The sequence below is a fragment of the Canariomyces notabilis genome, assembly GCF_033297395.1.
Source record: "Canariomyces notabilis strain CBS 508.74 unplaced genomic scaffold N656scaffold_11, whole genome shotgun sequence".
Lineage (NCBI taxonomy): Eukaryota > Fungi > Ascomycota > Sordariomycetes > Sordariales > Chaetomiaceae > Canariomyces > Canariomyces notabilis.
The window spans coordinates 38,055-48,402 of NW_027041833.1; the positions used below are offsets into that span (position 1 = coordinate 38,055).

At 53.5% G+C, this 10,348-nt stretch overlaps 4 protein-coding genes across 4 annotated transcripts; 2 read left to right on the forward strand and 2 right to left on the reverse strand.

Moving 5' to 3' along the window:
- Nucleotides 1-277: 277 nt before the first annotated feature.
- On the forward strand, nt 278-2,261 carry N656DRAFT_731509 (uncharacterized protein). Its single transcript, XM_064812647.1, has 5 exons — nt 278-1,274; nt 1,350-1,426; nt 1,575-1,604; nt 1,654-1,796; nt 1,918-2,261. The coding sequence occupies exons 1-5, from the start codon at nt 462-464 to the stop codon at nt 1,956-1,958; spliced, it is 1,104 nt and encodes a 367-aa protein (XP_064669906.1). The 5' UTR covers nt 278-461; the 3' UTR covers nt 1,959-2,261.
- Nucleotides 2,262-2,883: 622 nt separating this feature from the next.
- On the reverse strand, nt 2,884-4,527 carry N656DRAFT_789545 (MFS general substrate transporter; the record flags this gene model as incomplete). The annotated part of the gene is made up of 3 exons (XM_064816798.1): nt 2,884-3,356; nt 3,424-4,315; nt 4,444-4,527. 3 exons carry the CDS (start codon nt 4,525-4,527, stop codon nt 2,884-2,886), a joined length of 1,449 nt encoding a protein of 482 aa, XP_064669907.1.
- Nucleotides 4,528-7,163: 2,636 nt separating this feature from the next.
- N656DRAFT_753152 (uncharacterized protein) lies at nt 7,164-8,543 on the forward strand. Its single transcript, XM_064813055.1, has 4 exons — nt 7,164-7,285; nt 7,372-7,426; nt 7,508-8,315; nt 8,371-8,543. The coding sequence occupies exons 1-4, from the start codon at nt 7,173-7,175 to the stop codon at nt 8,418-8,420; spliced, it is 1,026 nt and encodes a 341-aa protein (XP_064669908.1). The 5' UTR covers nt 7,164-7,172; the 3' UTR covers nt 8,421-8,543.
- Nucleotides 8,544-8,637: 94 nt separating this feature from the next.
- Nucleotides 8,638-9,421, reverse strand: N656DRAFT_85193 (uncharacterized protein). The gene is made up of 2 exons (XM_064819368.1): nt 9,343-9,421; nt 8,638-9,288 (listed from the first exon to the last, which is right to left on the reverse strand). The coding sequence occupies exon 2, from the start codon at nt 9,253-9,255 to the stop codon at nt 8,845-8,847; it is 411 nt and encodes a 136-aa protein (XP_064669909.1). The 5' UTR covers nt 9,256-9,288; nt 9,343-9,421; the 3' UTR covers nt 8,638-8,844.
- Nucleotides 9,422-10,348: the final 927 nt, after the last annotated feature.

Here is a 10,348-nt window from a genome sequence, read left to right on the forward strand (position 1 = left end):
GCCACTCAGGGAGGTTGAGGACTTGAATGGATGGATCTCACTGGCGATCATATGCACTTTTGGGATGGCATCAACATATGCAGGTGTTTTTCCAGTACGAGGATGCTGTTCATCAACCATGTGGGAGATATTAGAAGCGGGCTAGGGGGAGCATGTAATTCGTCGAGGGCTCGAAGTGATAGCCGCGCCTAAATCTACCGGCCGAGGTAATATACAAGCAATATCGCATGCTGACCTCGAAATCTATCATGATCGGGATCTAGATGAGTGCTAGGAATGCATACAAGAGGGGCGTGTGCGAGATCCAGACTCTGATTCATACTAGTGATAGTCCTTGCCAGTATTGAACAGAAAACCTGCCTCTAATCTTTCCACTCCAAGTCTGATATCACGGCGGGAGGTAGAATACATAGTACTAAACGACGGAGTCTACCTCAGCCAACAGCTCTATCCTGTTCAAGATGGCACAGTGGAAGTCTCTCATGCTGGGTTTGGCCGGCCTCCTGAGCCAAGTTGGCCGGGTCTCCAGCCAGGATGATTCGGGTCTATTTGATCCCGCGACGGCGAACATCCCGCCCATGCTCCGATTCCAATGCTCGCAACTCGTCGTTGAGCGGCTGGATCCCCTCGTCAACCCAGGCCTGGTGCCGTCTCCTCACGTCCACCAGATCGTCGGCGGCAATTCCTTCAACGCGTCCATGGACCCCAAGACGCACGACCTGGTCGCCCAGTCGAGCTGCACCTCATGCACCTTCACCGAGGACTTCTCCAACTACTGGACGGCGGTGCTGTACTTCCGCGCACGCAACGGCACGTACAAGCGGGTGGCGCAGAAGCCCAACGAGGGCCTGCGAGGCGACGGCGGCATCACCGTCTACTACATCCCGCCGCTGGGCAAGGCTCAGACGACCGCTTTCCGGCCGGGGTTCCGCATGCTTGTCGGCGACGCGGGTCTCCGGGGACCCGTGCAAAAGGGGAAATATGACCCAAAAATCTGCCACCGCTGCATGCCCAAGTCCGGAGACCTCAGAAACCTCAACTGCGCCGCCCCGGACAGCATCACGCTGCCCACAAAGTTCTGCGCAGGTGGTATCAGGAGCGTCATCACTTTCCCCACCTGCTGGGACGGGGTCAACTTGGACAGCGTGGACCACAAGAGCCATGTTGCGTACCCGGTTGAGGGCTCGGCGGACCCCTTTGATTTTGACGGGGGCGTCTGTCCCGAGAGCCATCCTGTCAAGATCCCGCAGGTTATGTATGAGGTCATCTGGGATGTAAGTGGAAGCTTTGGAGATACTGGAACCGCGAGGGATTATGGATTGTGTGCGGAATTGCTGACGGAGGAACAGACGACACCATTCAATGATCCAGACCTGTGGCCTGAGGATAAGACGCAGCAGCCATTTGTCTGGAGTACCGGCGACGAGTAAGTGCTTCCTTGCGTTCGTCCACCGCTAACACCAGTCGCGTGGGTGTCAACTTCAAGCCCCTTTTCATCATGGATATGCGCATGGGCAACACCCCTGCCGCGCCCCTGAACACGAAACTGACAGCGATGATAATCCGTAATACAGGAACGGATATTCCCAGCACGGAGATTATGTGTAAGTTAAATATGACCTGTCTTATCGGAGTTGACTGACACGGGCTCAGCTTCGGGTGGAAGGGCGATGCCCTGCAGCGCGCCATGGATAAACGCTGCTTCGGCGACGTCTGCGAGAGTTTGGAGACGCAGACACCCGAGGAAGCTGCTAAGTGCACCAAGAGCCAAACTGCTGCTGAGGATGTTGATGGATGTAAGCTGCTTTCCCAAGTTCTCAATGTCGAGACTCGAAGGGCCCCAAGTGGGTTGTGGTTTCATCAATCAACAACCAACCGTTGTGGACTGGAGCTGAGCTGACCGCGTGCACTTAACAGGGCTTAAGGAGCTTCCTGGCATGGTGGGGATGAAGAAATAATGAACAAGATGAATACGGTTGTGTATTTGAACTTGAAATGAGGGGTTAAGATCGAGACATCGGCCTGGAGCACACCACGACTGAGTTGACGGATTTTGAAGCTTCTCTTGCAATTGCAGCGTGACCGTTCGCTGCCAGACGAGGTGGGCCGAAAGGAAACTGTGTGCTGCAGTGCTGCCGCACTGCAGCCACTGCCAGGTAAACGCTCGCAAGGAACCCGGAAAATGTGGAGTACATTTGCAAACCGAAGGTTCTGTTAAGAGGGGTAGTCGAGAGTAGGGATGGCGGTTTTTTACTGACAACAGTAAATTATAGTATTTTTACTAAAAAAAAAAATTATCATGACACCGCCAAGGCGCCAAGCTCCTCAATGGCTAGGGTGATATATAGGTTGATGGTAAAAATCCTCCTTTACTATACTGACCTTCACCGTACTGACGGTACGTGGCATGTGGTTACATGACCAACCATATGACCGCTGTCACAAGCGCTATATTATTTTGTATAAGATCCCGTGTTTCCAGCCTCCTTAAGGTTCTACCATTGATAAATATAAAGGTTGACTGACCCAAAATACCACCGGCCTGTCTGTCGCGCAAAGAGAAAGTGGGCCTTTATACATTTGGCTAAGGCTATGATTGGCTGCCAAATAGTAGGAGGACTTTACCTTTATAGGGTAAGGAGTGACGCACGGACCAATGTTCGTGTAAAGTGTTATTTACTGTCAGGGTAATTTACATGAAAAAATAGGATTTTTTCAGTAAATTGCCAACCCTAGTCGAGAGGATGATTTTTGCATACAGAAATTTGGGCTGCACTAACAGATCCCTCCTGTTCCAAAGTACCTGCCCTGACAAAGGGAACAACTGCAGAATCTGCGCCACACTAATCAATGGCCCTTGCTTGGCTCGCGTCCGCTGGCCGCCTAAAATTTAAACAACCTCACCTCCCTTCCAGCGCTCTCAGCCTCTCTCAACAGCTGCTTGTTCTTCCACCCATAAAAAATCCTCAACCCCACTGCGCCAGTCGCAACCATGAACAGCATGGCCGCATTCACCCAATGACCCGTCGGATAGCCCCGGTCGCGGTCCTCGGCCTTGTAGATCCACACGCCGGGAATCTGGCCGATGCCGCCCCCCATGCTGACATTGATGGCAACAGCGAGGCCGACTGAAGCCGTCGAGTACACATTGGACGTCAGCCAGCCCAGCATGGGCGGCACGCAGGCAAAGGCGCCCGCAGACGCTACAATCAGGCAGCCGTAGCGCTGCAGGTAGGCGTCCGGGGGCAGCAGCGCCGAGGCCATGAAGCCGATGGCGCCAATCAGGGCAAAGGCGGCGCTGTGCAGGCCCCGCGCGTTGAAATGGTCGGCCGAGTAGGAGACGAGGATTTGGGTTACTGGTTGGTATCGAGGTAAGCATGATAATGATCCATGATGGGCATGACTGAGAATGCAAGAACGCACCATAAGCAGCGGCATAGGGCGGCACCGTCATCAGCTGCGCCTGCAGGTCCTTGTAGTCCAGGCCTGCTACGATGGAGGGCGCAAACAGCGAGAGCGAGCTAAAGGGCACCGAGACACCAAAATAGATGAGGTAGTGGCCGTACAGGCGCCAGTCGGTCAGGGTCGACTTTGCGTCGTGCCACGTCATGCTGCGGTGGTGGCTCTTGCTGCCCTCAACACGCAACCGTGCCAGGGCGATTTCACGCTGCCTGCCCTTGAGGAACTCTTCCGGGTAGTCGGGTAGCAAAAACAGCACGAGAAAGGCCGACAGGCACGAGGGAGCGCCCTCGATGATGAACAGCCAGCGCCACGCCGACAGGCCCCGCGCGCCGTTCATGTGCCCGATGCCATACGCAATAGCCCCGCCAAAAGCGCCCGCCAGCGTCGCGCTGGCCAGGATCAGGGCCACGCGCACGCTGCGCTCGTCGTTCTTGTACCAGAAGGTCAGATAGTAGACCAGGCCCGGAAACAAGCCAGCCTCGAACACGCCCAGCAGGAAGCGCACGCCCGCCGTGGCCGAGAAGGTGTGCACGCCGCCCAGGCCCATGGTGACGGCGCCCCACGAGAACATGAGGAAGGCCAGCCAGCGCGACGGGCGCAGCTTCTTGAGCAGGATGTTGGACGGCACCTCGAAGATGGCGTAGGCGATCAGGAAGATCATGAGGGCGATGTTGAACTGGTACTGCGTCGCCCCGATCTCGGTCTGCATGTCATTGCGCGTCGACGAGTTGAGGATGCGCGCGTTGCCAATGTTGGACCGGTCAAGGTAGCAGAGGAAGTAGATGAAGGCCGAGAGGGGCAGGATGGTGAGGTCCTGCTTCCACAGCAGCGCCCGCTCCTCTTTCTCACTGTACTCGGGCTCGACGCCGCCGATGGCAGTCTGAGCGAACTGGCAGGCGGCAGACCCTTGTTAGCGTTTGATCATTACCACAACGCTCTTCTCTCAGAAGGAATTGGACTCAAGGGAAGGCGTCATATCACTTCATTGTGGCCTACTTCTGCATCCCCCAGTTGCCCCTGGCCCGCCTTTTCCGCCTCAACGTCGTTGACCGAGTCCGTCACCATTGTTCAAGGGTGTAAGCTAAGAGAGTATTGTCACAAGCAGTCAAAGGACCGTCTAGTGGCGACGAGGTGCAGATGTCTGTTAAGTTGAGAATAAGGTTCAGAGATCGGTCAACGGACCTCGGAAAGGCACCGAGATAGGTCCCGGGTGGTTGGAACTGCGGGGATGGCACAAAGTAAGTGTTTGGTTGATTCATCTAATGTAACAGTAACGCGACGACGGACCCAGTTACACCACTGAGATAGCTCGAAGGTTGAGACGGACTATGAATAGCAGGTTACACTCCACTGCTTGTCTGCACAACTTTGAACCGGTCCCCCATCTAGACCGTTCTCCACTCCCGTCATCAAAGGCCGTTGGCAGCCGACTGACTCGGATATATCCGAGTGCGGGGGATCTGCAACTCCCTTGTTGACAGGTCTTGTGAGTTGCCCTTCTCATACGACCTGCCCCTTACGGCGAGCCAGACGAGAGCGGTGAAACTGACAGCGGTCAAGCACACGAGTTGACACAACACAGGGAACAGCGGCCTTCTGAACGGCGCCCCCCATAACATAACATGGTTGGGATCCTTCCTCCCATCAATGATCCATCTCCACGAGTCCACGTCCACCATAGATTGCTCTAGAGACCCAGTCCAGTCTGTCAGCATCTCCTATGACTGTAGTATTATATGCATGGGGTCTCGCCCACCAGAATATTGCGGAGTACAGGCCCTGGAGCTGCCTCACTGCATCGTAAGCCCCTTTCACCAATAAGGGGTGAAGCCACCCCTCGCTAAACATGGAGCGCACCCTTTTGTCACAATCTGTGGTTGCACTGAGTACCACCTACGGGATGTTTCTTCGGCAGTTCATAACTAGCATGCAGTTCCATACAGTCCATATCTTATTCCTGTCCAGGCTTTATCCTCGTCATGGAACTTTCATGTTGTTGGCGACCATGTTCAATCTCACCGAATTGACCGGAACTGCTGCATAAAGTTAGCTATACACATGCAAGTATCCATCTTGTTGGTCTGGTGCTGATAATGTCTGCACGAGTAGCCAGCTACCGCCTAGTAATGCCCATGCGGTGACGCAAGGTCCATGTCGCCCAATGTTCGTTTCCGCTTTTCTCCTCTCTACAGCTCCCAGGTTGGTGAGTCACGGCAAAGTGCTAGCCTACGTACATGTACCAAGTCAAGTACCTAGGTGTAACACAAAAATGCCCGGGTGCTTTGACAACCAAGTAGTTTTTAAGTGTAGGTGATACTGGTAGTGGAAACGGGGCGTCATTCCCAGGCTGTACTTAGTTTTCATTTCCATACATCTACTAGTAACAGCATCTCGGAATATATATCGAAAGAGGCCAATCAAGAGCAAGAAACAGCCGGGGGAATCGAACACATACACTGCTTTCCGTACATATTGATTTCAAACCCCCTGAATCAGTCAAACCCAGAAGGAAGAGCTCCGGTCAGGCTGCGGAGAGCCCAACATCGACAATATTCCCCATCAGGCATACCGATACTCCACAGACGCAGGCAACTTCAACATATCCGATGCTGTATACATGTCGGGTAGGGAGCTTCACGAAGATCCTGCATACTACCCAAGGTCATGGATGCCAGACTTCGAGACCCCCTTTCAAGTGTTGGAACAAGATTGCCAATGCTGTTCCGGCGTATTTACGGTCAATCCCTCCATCTCAAGCTTCTGTTGCCATGGAGTTGCGAGGTAAGATGGTAAGTAGTACGTTCCCTATATTACTGTACTCTTGTAGGCGCATCGACCGCATGGTGACTCTGAATAAGGTTTCATAGCATCCAAATGTCTAGTTCAATGACAGCTGTACATAGGTACTAACAACAGACTCTAAGACTCGGCGATGAGGTGAGGCTGGTGAGGATGAACAATGGTCATTGGTACATGACATGATGGAAAGACACATATGGAAGTAAATGCCTACATGCTCATGTAGTTGATTTTGACAACATGAACTTGAAAGGAAACAGCTCTTCCTACGCCATAGATAATATACCTCTCTAAACCAATCTAACCAGGCAAACAAGGGGCTTTCGAATCAGGACTTCGGCGCAGTTCATAGAATAGTATGCCAGCAGACCTCCATACCTAAAACACATCGGCTGAAAAAGAATAGCCGCTATAGCACCTGTACCCTGATATAGGGAAATCCCTAATCTAAAGAGGGCGCTATATGCTTCCCGCCGTGCAGTTTCCGGATACACCACATGGCGGCCATGGCTATTATATTGAGCGGATCGCCACCCAGAAAGGCTCTAACCCACCGAATCGGATAACTCTTCATTACTTAGCCAGCGGCTCCGGCAGTTAGACACCGGCATCTGTCGGTCGGCAACAGTCTGTATCCGTAGGTAAGGTACCTTGTGATTATAGTAGCCTTTTCCAAGCATTCAATTACAGCCTGCAAGTAGTTTAGAAAACATCCGGATGATAACTTGGAGAGACATAAAACCGGCAAGCCGCATTAGGTCAGACCGTCAGAGGCACATAGGGGTACATGAGATTACCGGCCAAGTTCCTTCACGTCACCCCTTTTCTACGGTCAGCTGGCGAAACCGCAAAAACAATATAAAAACACCTTTAGTTGATCTGTGATACATTCAGTAGCAGGCCAAAACAGCATGCAAGGAGACATGGGTTGGGGATCTCTAACAGTCCTGGCGCTGGCAGCGTCCGGGGCAAATGCGCTACTGCGTTTCTCCTGCTCACAGCTGGTGGTTGAGCGTCTGGACCCGTGAGTCGCTCATCTACCCCTGATATCGTGGCTAGCAGCAAATATTCATGAATCACAAGACACCACTAACAGCACCCCTAACACAGCTTGGTCAACCCCGGGCTCGCCCCTTCACCCCATCTGCACCAGATCGTCGGCGGTGTATGCGATCTTCTCCTTGCCAAGTCATATGGATGCTGCCATGCCTTGCGCTGACAACTCCCAACTTGAACTTGCTCACAGAATGCCTTCAACACGACCATGGACCCCTCAACACCCCCGCCGTCGCTGGCAACCTGCACGACATGCACCTTTGCCGACGACTTCTCCAACTACTGGACCGCAGTCCTATATTTCCGCTCCCGCAACGGCAGCTACATCCGGGTCCCCCAAAAGCCCAACGTCGGGTTCGAGCAAGCCCGCGGGGGCATGACCATCTACTACATCCCTTACATCGGCAGCACCAAGTCGAGCGTGACGGCCTTCAAGCCCGGGTTCCGGATGCTGATCGGATCCCAAAGTTCACGCACACGCGAAGAAACCTCCCGCTTCCGGCAGCTGACATACACGTGCCTGCAGAACATGCTGACGCGCACGGGCGAGACGCTCGACATGCCCAAGAAGCCGTGCCCCGCGGGCATCATGTCCAACGTCCGCTTCCCGACCTGCTGGGACGGGAAAAACCTTGACTCGCCCGACCACATGTCCCACATCGCCTACCCCAGCAGCGGCACCTTCGAGTCCTACGGGCCCTGCCCCAGCACCCACCCCGTCAAGATCCCCCAGCTGTTCTACGAGGTCATCTGGGATACCACCCGCTTCAACAGCAAGGACCTCTGGCCTGAGGATGGCTCCCAGCCCTTTGTGTGGAGTCAGGGCGACAAGACTGGGTTTGGGAACCATGGCGATTATGTCTTTGGTTGGAAGGACGACGCTCTGCAAAAGGCCATGGACAGCAACTGCGACCGGTGTCCGCAGCTCAAGTCACAGTCCATTGCTCAGGGGAACCAATGCACTCGCCCCGTGCAGGTTCACGAGCAGATTGATGGCTGTAAGTCTGATATGGTGCGTTGGCTTTCTTTGAGCGGTGCTGACCGGTGCCACAGGGCTCGATGCAATCCCGGGCTTGACGCCGGGTTTGGAGGACCAGATGTAGACGTAGGTTGAAGTCATTGTGGGTTCAAGCTATGAATGGAAGCGGGAGTTTTCCCTGGAGCTGTGGTGTTGGTAGCAGTATCTCTTCAGTGTTATGTCAGGATTATCAGATTATTGGAAACTTTGTCTCAATTACATGGAAGTCACCGACTGCATCGTTCCCAGCTGAAGGATTTAGTCAAGTACCTTAGACAGTTGCCTGGGTTCGTCTTCTTTCCTCTCATCATCAAGAAGCGCGCGGTAGCGGCCCACCCAGCGTTGCAAATGATAATATCGGTCTCCTCCGCTCCTGGGCGTTGACCGTCCAGACCCGAATGCCCGATTTTCGTGCCGTGTCTCGCTTGTGTATCTCCTTAGCATTTGAACGCCGACAAACACCTAACAAGCAGCTAACAAGCATACACCAAGCACAAATGTGCATTCTCCTAGACGGAGTCACCGTACTGTGATGAGCGACTGGCTGTCGTCACCTCACGCAAATGCAACCTCAGCTTGGCCGGTAAGTGGTTAACTGCTCGGCCTGTAAAGACCGCTGTTGCTGCTGCTATAGCTAGTAGTGCTATTGCTATTGCTGTTGTTATCGCTGTTGTTCTTGCTGTTGTTATTGCTGTTGCTGTAGCTGGTGGTGCTGTTGCTATCGCGCTGTTGCTGGTGCTGTTGCTGTTCCCCGGGCTGGTGCAGTCCGGTGGTGGGATGTCCCACTCCTTATCCCCGATCTGATGATGACCGTAGCGGTGGCACCAGGGCAGCCCTTCCAAGTCTCGTTGGACCTTTCCACAACGATGTGCTCCTCTGCGAAGCACGTGGGATTTCCATAGAGATGGCTTGCGTGTCATCCATTATGTACCAGACGACGGAGGTCCTCCTCGCTGACGGTGGTTCTTCAGCTTGAGTTCCTGCGAAGGATGGTGCAGGAGTGTTACCTTTTCCACGCCGGGACGACCAACCGATGGCCTTCCTCTCCCCGCCTATCCCCCTAACTGCGCCGGTGGATAGCGGTGCAATCTGTATATATCCGTTTTCGGCACGGTTAGGTGCCTTCTGAGCGAGGAGGCAGCCGGCAACGTTTGTCTTGGCCGGGGGTACCCGGAGCCGGATTTTGGGTCTGTATAACGTTACCCGTTTCGTAAACTCCGCGAGCATGCCCGCGCATCCTCCCCCGTCATGGCGAAGAGGTACCTTGGGAAATCTGCTGTTGTGGCTTCTGCTGCTAGCACTGTCCTGTTAGAGTGTCTGGAGAATGTTGGCATTGAGCGGACTCGAACTTGCGACTTCCCGGAAGATGGGGCAGTAGTGAAGCGGACACTGAGCATCACTCTAACCTGAGGGGGGTGGAAGTAGGAAGAGAGAAATGACTTATAGGGTATTAGGGTAGGTACGACCATGTTAGGGAACCAGCCAGCATCTGTTCATCGTCATTGTCGCCTAGAATGTCAGCCAAAGAAGTTCGTGCCTTCCCCAAAGGTTTCGACCTCCAGGGGGCAAGAAGCCCCGTGCATACAACCTGGAATTCAAGTTTCCCCTGAGTCAAGTTCCAGTCGATGTTTCGTTGTTTCTTGAGAACCATACCACCATGCACCAAGTACCTGCGTTGTTACATATTCACAAACGACTATTGTCCATCTTCATCTTGTCATTCATTGCCTTGAAATCGATATGCAGTTCGGTGAATATATTCATGTACCTAATAATCCAGGAAGAGTCTGCAGAGTCTGCTAGCCCGCCGTTTTGCGTCTTTCTCTGCGGCCGTCTTCAAACTACGTTACCTCTGTTACTTAACGTACTTGCATAGCGAGCGGTCCAGCATAGCGAGTGGCCCACTTTCTCCCCTTCTACAACTTCGTAACTTCATCACCTGTTTTCTTCCACAATACAACATGGAATCTCTTCCAAAAGAAAGCCGTATAATCCTTGCGCTCAAAGCCCTCA

Coding starts and splice junctions, on each gene's coding strand:
- N656DRAFT_85193 (XM_064819368.1), bottom strand. CDS start 9,255: ATGACACGCAAGCCATCTCTATGGAAATCCCACGTGCTTCGCAGAGGA.
- N656DRAFT_731509 (XM_064812647.1), top strand. CDS start 462: ATGGCACAGTGGAAGTCTCTCATGCTGGGTTTGGCCGGCCTCCTGAGC. Junction 1,427..1,574: donor GTCTGGAGTACCGGCGACGA/GTAAGTGCTTCC, acceptor TCCGTAATACAG/GAACGGATATTCCCAGCACG. Junction 1,605..1,653: donor TCCCAGCACGGAGATTATGT/GTAAGTTAAATA, acceptor ACACGGGCTCAG/CTTCGGGTGGAAGGGCGATG.
- N656DRAFT_753152 (XM_064813055.1), top strand. CDS start 7,173: ATGCAAGGAGACATGGGTTGGGGATCTCTAACAGTCCTGGCGCTGGCA. Junction 7,286..7,371: donor GTGGTTGAGCGTCTGGACCC/GTGAGTCGCTCA, acceptor CCCCTAACACAG/CTTGGTCAACCCCGGGCTCG. Junction 8,316..8,370: donor TCACGAGCAGATTGATGGCT/GTAAGTCTGATA, acceptor CCGGTGCCACAG/GGCTCGATGCAATCCCGGGC.